Genomic DNA, 17,780 nt, shown 5'->3' with positions numbered 1-17,780 from the left:
GTCGCTTCTTTGAACCTCACTCTTCATCCAGTGAATGACAGTAACTGTTGAAACCTTTTATTTGGCAACAAAACAGCAGCAGCACATCCAACACAGGGCAGTTTCTTACACTCCCATCCCTGAAGTGATCCATGGCACTTTGGTGCTTTTTTTGTGCAATTTTGCTCTTACACTTTGCAGATACAAGTCTGTCTATGTACAGTATAATTAACATAAAGGCAGAAGCAGGACCACATTTCCATAAGGTAAACGTAACACTACAGTGACGTTAGGCAAACATTTTCTCCTTACATCATTCTTCTTGTAGTACATCTGTTCACATTAGGATATAGTTATATAGTCTTGTTTTTGTGACTTGATAAACTCTGAACAAACTGACCTCAAAGGACAACACATGTTCATACCGTTTTACTTTTACTCCCCCTTTTCTAAGAACAGCTTGTTTATTCAGTTTTGGAAAAGATAAAAGTTTCTGAGTTCGTATAATTACCTAACTGAAATTGTAAATATGAAAAAGAAGAGTCTGAATCTCTTCTCTATAACTACATAATGCCTCTTTAATTCTCTTTTCAACTGCTTAATTGTTGCAGCTCACCTCAAAGGAACGCTGAGACATGATCACTCGTTAACTGGAAAACCCTTTTGCAAAAGAAAAATCTGATAAAAGAAAGATACTCTCACGAGGAACACAACAGAGCTTTTGTCAGTGACGGCATTTGACAGAATGACTTACATTATATGGTGCCATAGATTTCTTTTAGTAATAAGACTTGGTACTAACAGCCATATCAGTCTGACCCAACCACACATTAATGCATCTGTAGTGTTAAATGACTGCTTAACTGTTTTCAGAATTTAAAAAAATCATTTGTGAATATAAAATTCTCCTCACAGACAGGTCATTCACACCCAAACATCAAAAGAAGGCTGTTAGGACGGCATCGTTGCACAGCAGTGCTTATGTATAGAGTCTCTTTGGGGCGATATGAGGAGGTCTGATTGGTCAGTCAACAGTAGTACGCCAGGACTCGAGGTCGGACGACCAACACAAGAACTGTTGGGTCATTTATCCTTGCTCGTCTCAGCTTCAGCCGGTGTTTCTGGCGCCGGTAGTGCTTTTAACTGTTTCATCTGTAGCTCCACTTGGGCCTTGCGCTGTTTCTGGACCAGGTTGCCTCCTGCAAACCCCAGGGCACCTCCTCCCAGAGCGGCGGCCACCCCTGCAGCTTTGAACCCGGCCAGCAGGCCAATTGGACCTGCTAACACACCGCCGAGCAGAGCCCCGGCAACCGGCAACACTGCCAACTTGTAGCCCACTGCCTAGACAGACAGGAGGAAGAGAGACATTCAAGTTTAATTTAACACCCGAGCATACATACACACACACACACACACCTTTGGAGGCTGTTAGGACTTTGTGGCTTCTGCGATAGAGTTCGGATGCGTCTATCCTTTCATGATCATTGACACCAACAGGCCAGCAAATGTAAATCGACACTTCCATAAGCTGCATCAAAGCCTTTTCATTATCTTCGTTTAGGGGAAATCAGAGAGATGTGTCCTGTGCGTTATTACAGCTGTTATCATCAGAGTGGAAGGTGCTCTTTGCTGATGACAATTAATAAGACACACACACTCACACACAGACACACACACGCATACACACACACACACGCACAGAGACTCACATTTGATTAACACTTCACCATTAAATTAATCTAGTTCAAAAGCTAGCATTGCTCGTCCCCACCCCTGTGGCAGTTGAGGGAGTTTTTAATTTCATCTGAGCTGAGTTAAAAGGACCACGGGCACACAGGTTGTAGAGGATGGAGGGAATGTGGGTGTTGTGTGAGTGTGAGTGTGTGTGTGTGTATGTGTATGTGTATGTGTCTGTGTGTGAGCGTGAGCGTGTAATGCCGTTTGACCTGATGACAGATTACAAGCTTTCAAACACGTTAAAACATCTGACATCCCTCTCATCTGTTTTATCTCCCCACACCCCCCTCGTCTAATGTGCAGCCCTCTGCATCTAGCAGCGACCTTAGAGGGAGGTCAGCCTTTGTTTGTGTCGCCATTTGGGTGGGTTTAATTTAAAATAAACATTTGGAGAAAATGTTTCATTACTTGAGGCATTCATTTCATAAATGTTTTGGAGTAAAATTCATTTTGTTAAATGACTGGAGCACTTATAAAAACGGATTATCTCATTTAGTTTTTACTGGTATCTAGCCAGGCAGGTTTGTTTCGGTTTGATGCGCCTAGATTTGAAGACATCACCCTGAAATCTCTGCTGTTATCCTAACACAATGCAAGTGGATCACAATCAAAATGAGTGAAAATGTAATGAAATTGTTTTTTTTTTGTTTTTTTCCCAAAAGTAGTTACAAATACTGGGATAAAATTCGGAAATCGGCATGTTCCTCACAGACACGGAGAAAGCAGTGACTGAAACCCAGACCCTACAATTAACTAGCTGACCCACTCTGTCAAATAATTTGGTTAATGTTAATACCAACTGTATTATTGTAAAGTCTCCTCCCAGGATAACCAGTTTATCCCACATAGGATGTACTTTCTGATTGTCTAAATGAAAAGTATTCACAGGCAGAGCAGCATAATGCCAGGACTGTTTCTAGAAAGAGTGTGGTGCAGTTGAATTGGTGTAGGTTGACATAACTGAATTATTTTGGTTAGTATAAAGGTTTTATGTAGGAATACGGTTATTAGCATGAGGTGAGTTCATCTACAGTGCAAGTTTCAGGTATTCGACTCAGCGATACGTTTAGATCCGTAACATAGTGAATGTGGACTTTCACAGTGAAGAGCTCGAATCCTTTTCCTCTTTGATTTAGATTAATGAAACAAGATGAAATGTAAGTGGAAATTCGTATGCAAGAACTTTGCTTTAAAAAATAAAAAAATAATAGAAATTATCAATTGTATGTGAAGAATTAACAGGTTTGGTGTTGTATCAAACAACAAATACAAAGATGCTATGTATTGTGTATTGTGATATCATCTGAAGTTAGCATGCTAACCTGCTAGCCCAGCCCGTCCCATCCAAGGGGTGTCAATTCTTACAAATTGGAACTTGGATACTTTTTAAGGCCCTGCAGTAACCACTGGGCCAAATTTTATCATTCAACATTTTGAGCACCCCAAATGAAATGTAACTCAATTCACTAGTAATTAGGTGCTGACAGCAATCAGCATCTGCATGGCTAGGTAACAATACAAGTGAGAACCTTTTTTTTTTCTCCTTAATTCAGAGGAACTTGTGGCAGGAAACTGTAGACTGTTTTTCATTTCAGGTAATTAACTTTCCAGTTCTTTGCATTTACTTGTTTTCCTCAGCACATAAGAGACACAACTCTATGTCATCACCATGTCTGAGAGTCTGTAATTACATTATTTCACACCTCCTTTATGTTCCTGTGTTGTGAAGCGTGAACAAAACAAAGATCAAAATAGACTAGCTCATCTGACAGACGAGCATTTCTTTCTGAGTCTCTCATTGAGTGAAGTTAAAAAACAGCCACCATATTTTTTGATAGACAATCCCTGGCAGAAAACTGCTTCCACTGGTGTGTGTGTGTGTGTGTGTGTGTGTGTTTACTGTGGACCAACAAAAAAGAAGTGATTCATTCTGGGTAGCACAGACGCAAAGTTCAACATTTCAAATGTGTAATATGTGTGAAGGGCACTGAGTTGTCCTTCTGAGTTACACTCAGTGGAAGAGTTTATTGAATTGATAATGGAAGCCCAAATGCTGCTCTTGAAAAACTATTAAACAGTCATTCAAACCTCTCCTTATAGCGAAACACACACACACACATGCATACACACACCCACACACACACACACACACACACACACACACACACACACACTCTTGTCTCATCCTACCTCTCTATCACTTTTCCTCCCCTCCACTCCTCTCTATCCCTCTCCTCTCTCTATTTCCTTAATTGCAGCTTTCCTCCGTATTCGAGTGGATCAATAGGGACAAACGCTGTGGAATGGCTGGGAGGCAAAGTGCCATCGATCTCTCCCATCTCCCAAACGCTACACACACGCACACACACACACACGCACACATGCACGCACACACACACGCACACATCTAATCATCAGAACACACACACATACACACCTTCCCCAGGCTCTTGGTCCCCTCCTCCACGTTGGCAGCGGCTGTGTTGACGTTGTCCTCTATGCTGTCAATCTTCTCCTGCTGGGACTGATGCACAGGGGTTAGACACACAAACACATATTAACACACACACATACACACGCGCAAATATACACACACGTGTGACAGAGCAACCACCTGTCATGTATTATGCTTTTTTTAACCAGTCAAAATTCAGCTTCACAGCGCAGGTTAACACAGAAAGGGTGTGTGCGTGAGTGTGAGTGCAGGCTGTAGGTATATTCAAGGGGATTAAACTGGGGATGGGGGTCCTTACGGTGTGTGTGTGTGTGTGTGTGTGTGTGTGTGTGTGTGTGTGTGTGTGGCATTGTGTAGATCTCATGAAATATTCAGAGTGGCAGCTGTCTCTCTCCATGTGAGGGCTGGATGGACACAGTGACCAAACAACAACCAGAGCACTTCTCTTCTCCTCTTCTTCCTTGTCTTTCCTCAGTGTCGCTTCTCCCTCTTTCATCTCCTCACTCTGAGCTAAAAGTCAAAAATATCTAACGGATTCAGATCTGTCTAATTTAACAAACTCTCTTCCACAAACCAAACTCAAACACCAATGTATGCAAACATACTCCAACTTCAGATGCACATAACCTGCCAGACTGACACATTACATCTTCTTCCCCCCTTATTTTCTGCCATCATTTTGTGTCCCTCAGAAGCAGAACCATTTAGCAGCACTGTTGGGGATGCAAAGATAATAGGGCTGCATTATCTTTTATCTTATTATAGATTCATCTGTTTATTTTCATAATAAATTGTAAAGTATTAAAAGTGAATACTAAATAAAACATAAAAAAATTGTGAAAAGTTCCCAAATCATAATTACCCACAACCCGAGGTGACATTATTTGATCAAACAGTCCAAAACCCCCCAAAATTCATTTCTACACTGAAATAAAACTGAGAAAATCAGCAAATCCTGTTAGAGAGGCTGGAACAATCAAACATTTGGCAAGTCTACTCAGAAAAGTGACTGAAACGGGGCAAGATGGTGATAAATTCACTATCATCACTCCATTATTGCCGTCTAAAAAAGGCAGAAAATGCCCAATAACAATAAGAATAATAATAAGAAGAGGAAGAAAAGAAGAAGAAGAAGAAGAAGAAAAAGAAGAAGAAGAAAGAAAAATGAGGAAAACATTCAATTATCAAAATAGTTGCTGATTAAATTTCGGTTGATCAACTAATTAACTAATCATTGATCTAAGCCTGTGTATTATCCTCTAATGTGGTCACATGTTTTGAGTGTGACGATGGTTCTTGGTAGAACATGGCCCATTCAGTGGTTGTTGGCTCAAAAAAGGGACTTTTTGACTCGTAACACTCCATGACAACTGGGCAAGCTGTCTGCTGAGGAGAACACTGTGATCTGATTAAAAGCTCTGCTAAATGGACCTCAAGGTTAGAATGATTTTAACTACATTTGTCAAATGCTTTCTCTTCAACATTACCTCACGGCCTTGGAAAAATACACAAAGTTTAAAACCTGTCAATTGTCATTATTTTTAAAGATGACGTTAGTGTTGAAGAAAGCTTTTGATTAATTGATTAATTATTTTAATATTTGTTTAGTTTGATATTATAATATTACACATATATTTTGAAGCATTTCTGCTTTTCCTAAGGCTACTAATACTAGACATATTTGACAATAATTAAAAATTCTGTACTTGTTGATTTTAACTTAAGAAGAAAGTCACGAGATAGACTTACTACTGTGTGTATACGCTGAGAGGAGACAAAAAAAATAAACCTACAGATAAGCAGACAGACAAACACAAACAGTTACCAACATGACGCATGTACAGAAACAACCGCACTCACTCACTCACTCACTCACTATTTCCACTGTGGCTGAGCACTGGAATATTACTCCCCTAACGGTGTCTTTCACCCTTGAGACACCACAACAACATGTCTATGCTCTTTCTGCCCCCCCACCCCGCCTCTATCTGTTTTTTGTTTTTTTTTACCCTAACTACATCTTCACTCTCTTTCTTTTTCACTGTTAATCTCTCCTTCCTTCCTCCACCCAGCCTCCCCGCTTCTGTCTCTCCATCCCCGAGGACAGACTGATAATCTGCGCCGTCTGCTCGCCGCCTGCTCCGACGTATGCCTCGTTCCTCCACCTCTCCCCCTGTGGACAACCAGCCGTCCTCCCCCAAATCCCCCCTTTCGCTCTCCTCATCTACTCCTCAATCTCTTGGTGAAGAGGCCTCTGGGGCCCCAGTGGTCGTCCTGAGCGGGTCTGTGTAACCTCCCTCTCCGAGGAGCTTTACCAGGCAACACAAGCACACATGGTCAAATACAAACCACAGCCTGGAAACGTAAGCGACCCGCCTCTGTCGCTTTGTTTTTCGTTCACAGGGGTAGCTCTGCACACATGTAGATGGAGACATGCAACTGTGTGAAGGTAGCAGCCAGGAAGCATGCAGCAGAGTTGCGAGTTTGTACTCACGTGGACAAGCAGAGAGAACTCTGTCACCAAACCACACAGCTCCTTCAGATCCTGACAGAGAGAAACACGACTAGTTATTTCAGTGCGATGGTTTATCACACAAATCTACAGCTAGAGTGCGCCCAAACTGTCGGCGTCTGGAATTGACTAAGAGGGTGAATATAAATGAGCGCTGTATGTTTGACAGTAAACGTGTGAAATAAGTGTGTCTGTAGGAAATTGTAAGGGGGGTCAATTGCATTGGATAATCTTGAAATAGTGATGAATAATCCATGTAACCATAGCAACGTTTGGTACAGACAGGATGGAAACTACTACCTCTGTACTCTTTCTTTGATTTTTCAGTATAGTTTCACTGAGGACATTTTATTAGAGTAGTAAAATCATAAATAATAAACAATAATATGGAAGATGGATGAATTCCGTCAAGCTGCTTCAGGTTCAGGGTCCTGTTATTGGTACTGTAAGTAAGAATGACTCCTACTTAAAACAAACAAAAAAAGGGTATGAATCATTATTAATATCACATTGCATAATTGAAACTTCTGGGCCATGGTTTTGTTGGTTATAATAGTAAAAAAAAATCTGCACTCAAATAGTACAGTCACCTCCTTTGTTTATGATCACATTAAAAGGGCAAAGAAATTTGAGAAAGAGAAGAGATTTGAGCAGTGCAAGTTAAATCTGAGCTCTGGCCCCTTTTCAGTTTCTTATTTGAAGGAATTAAAGCTTACAGTAACTAAAACCTTGACTTTTTAGGACTGAGCCATATATTGTTATCAAAGCGTTATTGTTACACTATATATTGTCTCATATTTGCATGTTGTTATATTGTGATGTAAATTTTCAGACTATTTAACTTGTTCAAATTCTTGCCTTTATCCACTTACTCATTATAACCACAAGGTGACTGTTCATCAAAAATCTCGAGGTTCCTTTAAAAAAAAAAAATTACTTTTTTAAAACATGCTGTATATACTGTGTGCTGGGCTACTGTTTTAGAAATACACACCTCCTCCAGGTTGTCCCAGGACTCAGCTGCATTCTGATCAGCAGGGATTTCTGGAAGGAGGAGCTGGATTTGCCTGCCAGACACCGGCTCCTCGTCCATGTCGTCATCAGCGTGGCAGCTGCTGGACACACAGCTGGACGGCTGAGCAGCAGGTGGCTGAGACACAGGGTTAGAGTGCAAATGCAGGAAGTCTCGTGTGGCAGTCGACGCCCTGTCTCTGACCGGCTTGACAAGCGCTTCCAGTGCGTCAGCGTCTTCAGCTCGGACCCGAGAACACAGCTTCTCCATCTCTCTGATGTTTGCCCTCAACTGCTGCAGGGTGACAGAGGAGAAGCAGTTTTCTCAGTGAGCTTGTATGTGAAGTTACATTTATCAACATATAACATATCAACACAGGGGACAAAATTGTAGCCAATTCACTCAGGTTTTCCTGTTGCCCTAGTGGGATGTGATCATACTGACAGGTTCAGCATCCCACTTAACTGTTCAAGTGATGAGAAATGTGTGTGTGCGTTGGGGTGTTGGCTTAATAGGGTTCAGATTTGAGGCTGGGGAACACAAGCCTCCCCCTCCCCTTCATCCCACCATGCCCTGAGGGTGACAGGAGGATTACATCGCAGCCATCAGCCCTCCAGGCCGCAGCACGACCCGGGCTCAGGAGGTCGACGCACTGCCGATAACACATTCTGCTAATTACACACCATGAATAAACATACATGGATACACTCGTCCTCGTGCGCATAAAAAATGAAAAACACACTGATTAACACGGAGACAGTTGGGTCAGGCACCTGTCGGCCTACAAATTAACCACAACTGTTCGGAGCTCTCGCTCTCTCGCTCTCTCACTTTCTCACTTTCTCACACACACACACACGCAAACACACACACACACACACTCAAAAGAAGATATTCATGATAAAACTGTATTGACTCGGCTCCCCTGACGTTGGCTGAAGCTGCTGTGGTAAAGACGGTGGTACTGAGTCTGTCTATGCTTTTCTCTTGGGGTTAGCAAGGCGCTAGGCTAGTGGGAGTAAATGTCAATCATCAAGAAGGGTGAGAGACTGTCTACTGACTTCCTGTGTGGACAGACAGATACAAAAAATTAACTTGCAGAAAACAACAGGCAGACTAAAGAGAGATACCGACTATCTATCTTTCTTTGCTATGGAACATAAGCAAACACACACCCAAATATACACACATCTGATGTGGAGTAGACTAACCCCTACTCTGGATTAACACCGCGAGGACACGGGAAAGCACTCTGCGTGTGTCCCTTGGGCTTGCAGGGTAATGGTGAGAGGATAGGTGTGCGCCTGTTTGGAGTTATTTCACCTTCAGAGACATGGTGGCTTCCAGGCAACAACATCCCCTGAGGTATTTCACACCCACCATGTGAACAAGTACACACACACAAGAGACGGTCCGTTTGAGGTTTGGCAGCAGCTCTTTTCATGCCCTGATTTCTAAGAGAGAATTTCCATAGAAAGGGTTAATTTTGTTTGAGTTTTCATCAAACTTTTCTGAAGCAATTTTGGTTACATAATCCTATATTCTTGAACTGCAGGGCTTCCAGCTGGGCAATGAGCTGTTTTTATTCTCACCCCACCATAATTCAAACTACAAGCCTGTTTTGTTTTGTGTAGTTTTTTTTTTCCACCTAAAATCCACTAATGCTCTTGCAAGCTGCTCTTCCATCAATAAAGATCTCTGACTCGTTGTTTGTTTATAAGCCTGTAAATAATGGTAATAGCAAACCTTTAAATACCTGATCCAGTCTATAGCCTTATTAGCATGGGACTAGCATTACCAGGGGGACCTCAGGTGATTTAGAAATTACCACCCCACAATTGTGTTTACTGTGGCGTATTCACACAGGTTTAGCGCAGTCTGTATCTTACTCCTGGATATGATGTTGAGGGTCCTTGCAACACCATTTTCCAAATCGAAGTGTCTGCTCTTCTGAGGCCACATTATTTATATAGATTAGAGTTCATTTGTCCCCTTGCTGCATATGTTAGACGAAAAAATAAAACTTTGCAGCTAGAGTAGATCAAGAAACAGAAGCAGTGTGGCTGGATTTGAATAAGACAACCTTCTCTTGAGTAATTATTTTAAAGATCAATCTAGCTGATCCTGTACCACAGCTGCTGTACCTGCGATCAGACTTTTACTACATTTTTTATATATATTTATAAACACATCAAAAGACATACGTATGTATAAAAAGAATCTAATCAAATCATAGAAATGCCAATTTGTAATGGACTATTGTCACATGACCTCTGTGTTTAGTGAAATATGCGGTTTAGTTCTTAGGTAGGTGTATTGAAAGGTAGTAGTAAATGGGCCCAGGAGCTAAATGCAAGTGTGCGTTCACATTTAACATGTATTAAAGAGATAGTTGGCCAGCAGTATCTATATATTGATGCAAGTAATGGAGTTTTAGATGTTTGTCTTGTTGCGAAACACGTAAGATCCAATGGTCATTACTTTTGATTTCCAAACTAGAAGAACTCATCACAAATCAGGAAACATCTTGTTTCTGAGCTCAAAATTGTCCAGACAATTTGAGACAAAAATATACTACGCAGTTTCAGGGTCATGCTTGTTGAGGAATTTCGAGAGGCAATGACTCGTGTCATCATTTGAACAATCCTCACATTCACATATCCGCCAGGCTCCCACATTCAAAAAATATTGCAAATTCCCCTTTGATGACAACAACATGATCCTGGGGCTCATCTCATGCCGATTCAATGCATCACCCTCTATCACACACACACCTATTCCTTTTTGAAGTTTACGGGCTTATACCTGAACCGTCCTGCTGGCGTTGATTTGCTCCTGATGAAGGCGGTCCCATTGCTGGCTATGCTGGTACTGCGAAAAATGAAGGAGAATCTATCTGTTATCCATCTGTGGACAGGAAGTAAGAGTGTGTGGATGTGAGCGTGCGATCATGTGCCAAGCCAGATTTTTAAGTCGTCACCTTCAGTATGTTATTGTGGTGTTTCTGCAGCCTCTCCAGGTCCGTGGGTAGAGCCACTTTAATGAACTTGTGGATCGGTGCCTCCAGGCGCCTCAGTGTCAGCTTGTTGCCTTCCTCTGCCATGTGTCCTGGTGACTGCCCACAGCCAACACCTCTGTGGAACTTGGACACTGCACCTGCTTAGCTTTATCTCACTGCCCCCACAGACACTGTAAATACCAGCAGAGTATGATTTTAATAAATACATAAATCAAATGAATAAACTCTGTGACACATGCGAGTCTGCCCACACATCCAAAATTGGCATCTTCATACGACTAATAAGTGTAAGTGTATTTTTTTTCTTGCCACCATCCTTTGAGTAGAAATTGTAACTGAAAAATTACTTCCTGACAGTACAACTAGAGATGCATGATACAGATTCTTTTCAGCCAAAACCTTTAACCTGCCTTTAATGGCCGGCACCGATAAGAGATCACCAATAATTACACATAATTGTATCTTAAAAAGAAGCTCCTTACCTGTACATCAATCAAACCTGACTGTAAGAAAGGCTAAGATAAAGAGAGCAATCACAGAGGACAAAATATTAAAACTTGTAGACTTTCTCCCTCCTCTCTAAACATGTATCGTATGCTGCACCTGTTCTTCTCCTCTTTTTTTGTGAATTGCAAACCAACTGTAAAGGTGCAAACTGCCACCTTCCCTATCAGAGTGTGTAAATGTAGCGCCTGTTAAGTCGTTGAAAGTAATTTTTTTTGTGTTAAGACATCGTGTTAAAATGTTACTTTGATAAAGGTGAAAGCTACCATTACAATTAGTGTCTGAGTTAAAGTCTTAAAGTGTCTTGATATTAAATGTGCTTGATTATCAAAAGTAATTTTCTGGCATGTAATTACACATGTAATCTTACAATTATGCATACACTATATACAAAGAGTCGACTCATTATTGACCCGAACATCAGAATTCTTCTGATTATTGGAGCAGAGCAGTTAAAATAAATGAGTAGCACTGCCGTGACTCTAATGCAGCATATTCTGCAGAGTAACAAGGAAGTCAGTTATCAAATAAATCAGCTGAAATAAAAAGTACAATAATTGCCTCTAAAATTCAGTATAGTAAAAGTATAATGTAACAGAAAAACTCAAGTGAAGTATTACTATCTTAATAGTGGGGCTCGCCTGATATGGCTTCTTCAGGACCGATACGGATTATTGTAAATCAAGGAAGCTGAAAACTGATATTTGGGAACGATATTCATTTGTAGTACTAATTTAGAACAACCAGTGACGAAATAAAGCACAACTTACACTTTATTTACTGATCCTGAGTACAATATTCAGATACTTTACAAGTAATTATGCAGATTATTCAGTGTTTATAGGGTATTAACTGATAATCTTAAAAATGCTTATTATCAGCAATTTTAACCCATAAGAACCCACGGTGACACCAGTGTAACAAACATTTTGAATACACCAGTCTCTTCCTTAAAAAGCTTTATGTCTGACTTTAACTCATTAAGTCCCTAAGTGACATATACTAAACATCCTGGTATGATGACCATGTGACAGTCATGTGACTCTGACAGGAAGTGGCCTCTCCAAAATACTGGAATGGCCTGTGTGGAAATTTCAAGAAAGCATCTAATTTCAAAAAGCTGATTTTTAACACTACAGGTAATTTCAAACACATTTAACAGTTCCAATGCTTTGATAACATGTCCTATATCACATTCAACCTTGTCTGACCATATTTGTTGAAGAAAGTAATATCAAACCAGTTACGGAAATATTGCTGTGACATATATGTCACATTGGGCTTTTAGCCTTAAAATACGACTGAAAATGTGATGTGACCTATTTGTCACAATAACAAAAAACGGTAATAATTAATTTAGCTGTAACAGTTATATTAAGTTGAAATATGTTCTACTGGTCAATTAAAAGTGTACAGAACAAATAGAAATATAAAAAATAAAATGTAAAAGTATTTGGTTTGTATTACAGAACACTTTTTGCAAATCTGTACATAATGCTCACAAAATTTTACTATCCTATGCTGATACCATAAAAATATAAATGTTTTATTCTTGTTCTTCTGTATTCTTTCATTTCTATTTAATTTGTAGTATGCAAAAGAACAAGCACTACACTCTTCAGGATGCACTTGAGGCCATCTTGGGAGGTGAGAGTGAGTTTGAGGGATGTGACAATAGCTCAGATGAAGACCCTGATGACCCTCTTTACAATCCCAATAGCCAAGACAGGGAGAGTGACGAGTCAAGTGAGTGTGGTGATTCAGACAGTAGTGAATCAAGTACATCAGATGATGTACCACAACCAAATGTGAATTCAGGGCAGCAAAATCAGCAAAAACAAGGAACTGTCCAAGGGAAAAAACAATATCCTTGGAGGAAGAAACCTTTTGAAACCCCTGAGTGCACATTTAAAGGACCACATGTCACACCTCCAGACAATCTTCTTAGTCCTCTGGAGTACTTCAGAAAGTTCATAACACCAGAAATGCTTGAATTACTCAAGGAACAAACAAATTTGTATAGTGTACAAAAATCTGCAAACCACAACAATGTTAACACCACTGTAAAAGAACTGGAAATAATGATTGGCCTTTACCTGCGCATGGGTCTTTGCCAACTGACAGGAAATCGTGCATACTGGGAAAATGACACAAGGTGTCCAATGGTGGCTGACATCATGTCACGTAATCGTTTTCAGAACCTACTGGCACTGACCAAGTTGCACATTGGCCTGTGAAATGTGACAAGCGTGGCCGCTGCAAACTCTGCAAAATCAATGCAACCACCACTCTCTGTGAGAAATGTGATGTGCGTCTTTGCTTCACTGAGGAACGAAACTGTTTCAAGTCTTCCCATCTGGCTTAGGCTAAAAGGCTAAAGATACTAAACAGACGAAAGAACTGAGAAAATGTTTCAGACATGGTGCTGATGATACAGGGGTTCTATTTTTTTGCACAATTTATGTTTTTAGGCCTGTTGTTCTGTTCTCCATACAAGGGGTAGCATGTTGTGAATGCCTCCAAATAGGCAGTGTTATTTATTTTGATGCAGTTGGCATATTTTGTGATGCAAAGCAAAACTGAAGAAGAATTTTATGTTAAACCTTGCTGAAACCTTGCTGTTAAAGTCACAGCTTTGATATATGTTGTGGAAATGCAAATAAAAAGGCAATTTTATGTTAACAAGCAGTAAAAACTGTCAGGTTTACTTATTTTCAGATAAGGAATATGTTTACCACTAACGCCCAATGTAACATATATGTAACAACACAGATCTTTGGTATTAAAAAGTGTTATTCTGAAAAAAACATCAGAAATGTTTTCTATGTTGTCCACTTGGTCTGTGGTATATCCCACATAATTTTCCTTTAAGGAAAAATGGGTCTGGGTTCTTATGGGTTAATCATCCAGGGCTGATATTCGGTCTATCCCTACATACCTACTAAAAACCGCACTTAGGCACTTACTTGAGTAAATGTACTTAGTTACATTCCACCATTGGTCTCAAGCTTCTCATATACTATTAATTAAGTACTTTTGATTATTGACTGTAAGGATTTGTTGCTTGACAAAAACTCTACTTGAGTACAGCCATGGGCTCTGGGAAATTGTTATTTTCGCTTTTCTAGACTAACAATTGAAAAAATGATCGACAAATGAATCGATAATGTAAATAATTATGTAATCTTGTTTGGTTGTAGCTCTATATAACACTGTCCCATGTCAAACAGACCTTGGTAGTCCACACCTTACTAGCTAATGTATAACCTTAGTACGGGTTATTTAACAGGCAAATACAAATACTACTAAGGTTTTCAGACAAACCATTCTTAGACTTATTATAACCTTGAGCTACATTATAGTTTCAGGCTCAATTCTTTACTGTAAATCTCCTTCAGTGTCCTCTGACGCCTTAACTGAAACTGACCACCAGTGTTAAAGTTAGCTTAAAGAACGGGCTAGCATGATATTAGCCGTTAGCTAAGCACTGAAGCTAACAGCGTCTTTAGACGATATTTGCTAACTTACTGATTTAACCGGAATATCTTGAAGTACCTGTCTCTACTGTAAACCACGAGTCAGGTAAACGATACTCAACATGACATATGGCGACACTTACCACTGAAAACACCATGCGTGGATATGAGTTACAATCGCTAAAGACTACTGTCGGCCTCCATGTTGTTGTCAAAATTAACGATTTGCTGCATGTGCTAATTTTCGCCAATGCTTTCGGTTAGTTTCTGACACTTTTGGTTGTTTGTAAACAACTGTCTTCCCAGTGCGTCCGTAAATACATTCCGACCTCGACCAGCACCCAGAACACAATGTGTTCCACATCAATGTGACCTGTGGTAGCGTCCCGAACAGAAGGTAGTATTTATTAAATAATCCTCGATATAAAGTGAGTATTTATTCTTACTGAGTCTATTTAATTGTGTTGTTTTGGACCAGAGAGGTGCAACACACAAAAGAACGGGTAAAGACTCCAAAATTGACCAAATTGACTTGAAAGCTAGACACACCAGTGGCCACCAGGTTCTACTATAGAGGACAACATTTAGTTAATGTATTATAATATAGTTATTAGTGTCTTAATACTATTGATATTATTGATATTACTATTGATACTATTAATGCTATATTTTTAGGGGTTGCACACATAAAGAATGCCACATTTGATCATTCAGTGCTTATTTTATTTACCCAAAATATAATAAATATGGACAAAAGATGGGCATATATGTTGCTGGATATAACTGAACAGTTAACTTATTTTTAAGACAATATTTAAAGTCATATTTTATGGCTTGTCAACTTTTAACCTTATTACCTAAAAGTGTTCCACAGTCGTGGCTACTGACCAGCTAGGGGTTGATCATATTTCATAAAAGGTAGTTTTGACAGTGACTGTGGTCCCGATAAGTGGGGTAACATCGATTAAAATCAGTGACCTTTTCAAAATGTCAAAATTACTCATAACAGCTACACTATCAAAACATTGTGAACATGGTGGCAATAACTAAGATATTATCACTGAAAGTTGTCTGATTGAGATTAAAGCATAAAAGATGAGTGGTTTATTTAACTATATTCATTTAACCATTTACTGTATGCAAAAGTTTTTGTTTTGTCCTTTCCATTTGTCTTTTCACAGTTGGCTATGTGTATAAACAGCATCAATCCTGTGGAAAGAAATGTAAGTGTGATATTTTTGTCTCTCTTGTGTTTGGGAGACAGAGTCGGGGTTCCCCCTCCTCTACTCTGAGCTCAGCCGGTGTGAGTGGGTCTATTGCATGTTTCCACTTCTCTTTTCAGCACCTTTTACCTTTGACATTTAGGCCAACCCCCCACACACTCTTCCCTCAGCGGATGCTCCATGCGAGGGGCCACAGTGAAACAGACAGTACCCAGCTACAGGGGATTTCCCCTGGTGCTGTTCACATGTGTGTGTGCGTGTGTGTGTTTGTGTGTCTGTCCACTTCCAGGGGACTCCCAGAGTTGCAGACTGAGGGGGTAGAACAAAGCTGACAGTGAATGTCTAAATAGCAAGTCATCAGAAATGTTTGGGTTCATGTGTTTGCCTCTGTGTTTGTCTTTCGAGTGTGTGTGTGTGTGTGTTATAGGCTCGGGAGGACTCAGGTGCCATTCGTTTCAGTCTAATCCAGGAAGTTTGTCAGCGGGCGAGGAGGCCAGCAGGGAGCTCTGTGCACTACTTACCACCTGCATCTTCAGAGCAGGTGTGATCAGCACATCCTGATGGCTCGGTGTATATAGAGCTTTTTTTTCCACACCTTGACCAGTCATAGAAGCAAAAGCACAGGTTTTCACAAATAACACTGTCCATGAATCCGCTCTATCCCAGTGAGCCATGACAGGGTGACAGTGAGCCAGTATGCACAAGAGCGGGACGGTGAAACTGAAACATTATTGTATTGCTTATACCTTTGCTTCTCCTTCTTTTTTCACTTGTCAAAATATCCTCCAACCCACTCTTCTCATACCTTAAAAGGGCAATTTTACATCTCTGAATGGATGAGGATAAGTTATGAACCCACTGCTTTAAAAATAGCTGCTTCGAATGAGTGTGTGCATGTGCATATGTATGCTTGTGTGTGTGTGTGTGTAAATATGTTCTAATGGGACCTCTAATTAAAACTCTGGGGTTATCTGCTATCTGTCAGCGGTGATCGATCGGCCGGGAGACTGACAGCTTGCTGTGTGTATGTGTGTGCGCAAGTGCAAGATTGAGTGTGTGTGTGTGTGTGTGTTTCAAGCTCCAAGCGGAGCTCTCTCTGCATCATGGTTGTGTTATTTTTAGTTGTCACTCAGACATGTCACTGTCATAGAAGTGGGATTAACACATATTCATTTGCACGTGCTCACAGCGCAACAAAAAAGATGTGAATGGTCTTTTTTGCTCCACGCTGATCAAACACAGAGATGTCGCAATCCCCAACAGGAGTGTGATGTGTAAGATAGATTCTTGTCCGTCACAGAACACGCACACAGGTGCACTTCCTTTCCTGGTCATTATCATCTCTGGTTTTAAGAAGTTACACATTTGAATTTCTTGGGAGTGAAGATTTTGTGTTGTGTGTAGTCCCATCACAGATTTAACTTTATTTTTGGTGCACTTTTTTTCTTTCCATCTGTTTCTTTGTCACACTCACAGACAGATAGAGCCGTTCACAATTTCACTACCACAGTTACTATCAATCACCTGGCTATCCAAGTGTGTGTGTGTGTGTGTGTGTGTGTGTGTGTGTGTTAGTGCTCAGTTAGTGTTCTGCAGGAGAGCGAGTGAGTGATGGCAGTGACAGTATAGACGGCATGTGCTGTGAAATGTCACCGTGGCGATCGATGGTGTTTAACGAGGCTGGAGGCTGATCTGGACCTCATGCTAACATGAAGCCCCCCCCACACACCTTCCTCACCATCCTAATCCCCCTCTACTCTCTGTGAGAGCCCATGGGTCCCTTGGGAAAGAGAGACGAGGCCTTTTACCTGTCAAGAGGCTTTTGTGTCTGGCCGGACACACACATGAACACACACACACACA

At 40.6% G+C, this 17,780-nt stretch overlaps 1 protein-coding gene and 1 long non-coding RNA gene across 3 annotated transcripts in view; one reads left to right on the top strand and one right to left on the bottom strand.

Moving 5' to 3' along the window:
• Positions 1-41: 41 nt before the first annotated feature.
• On the bottom strand, positions 42-15,008 carry stx17 (syntaxin 17). 2 transcript variants are annotated; one of them, XM_037073387.1, is made up of 8 exons: positions 14,838-15,008; positions 11,197-11,229; positions 10,676-10,884; positions 10,501-10,566; positions 7,678-7,989; positions 6,666-6,716; positions 4,154-4,240; positions 42-1,320 (listed from the first exon to the last, which is right to left on the bottom strand). In XM_037073387.1, the coding sequence occupies exons 3-8, from the start codon at positions 10,796-10,798 to the stop codon at positions 1,063-1,065; spliced, it is 897 nt and encodes a 298-aa protein (XP_036929282.1). In that variant the 5' UTR covers positions 10,799-10,884; positions 11,197-11,229; positions 14,838-15,008; the 3' UTR covers positions 42-1,062. The 2 variants fall into 2 exon arrangements, with proteins under 2 accessions (XP_036929282.1, XP_036929281.1); XM_037073386.1 differs by lacking the exon at positions 11,197-11,229.
• Positions 15,009-16,351: 1,343 nt separating this feature from the next.
• LOC119005610 overlaps positions 16,352-17,780 on the top strand; it is a 5,551-nt gene continuing 4,122 nt past the window's right edge. Inside the window, exon 1 of the long non-coding RNA XR_005070547.1 lies at positions 16,352-16,458. This is a non-coding gene — a long non-coding RNA (uncharacterized LOC119005610). The remainder of the gene's footprint in view (positions 16,459-17,780) is intronic.

The sequence above is a fragment of the Acanthopagrus latus genome, chromosome 17 (genome assembly GCF_904848185.1).
Source record: "Acanthopagrus latus isolate v.2019 chromosome 17, fAcaLat1.1, whole genome shotgun sequence".
Taxonomy (NCBI): Eukaryota; Metazoa; Chordata; class Actinopteri; order Spariformes; family Sparidae; genus Acanthopagrus; species Acanthopagrus latus.
The sequence above is the reverse complement of the archived record's forward strand: the minus strand, read 5'-3'. Positions and strand labels throughout refer to the sequence as shown.

Coding starts and splice junctions, on each gene's coding strand:
- stx17 (XM_037073387.1), bottom strand. CDS start 10,798: ATGGCAGAGGAAGGCAACAAGCTGACACTGAGGCGCCTGGAGGCACCG. Junction 7,990..10,500: donor ACGCCAGCAGGACGGTTCAG/GTATAAGCCCGT, acceptor GTCACCCTGCAG/CAGTTGAGGGCAAACATCAG. Junction 6,717..7,677: donor CCTGGGACAACCTGGAGGAG/GTGTGTATTTCT, acceptor TCTCTCTGTCAG/GATCTGAAGGAGCTGTGTGG.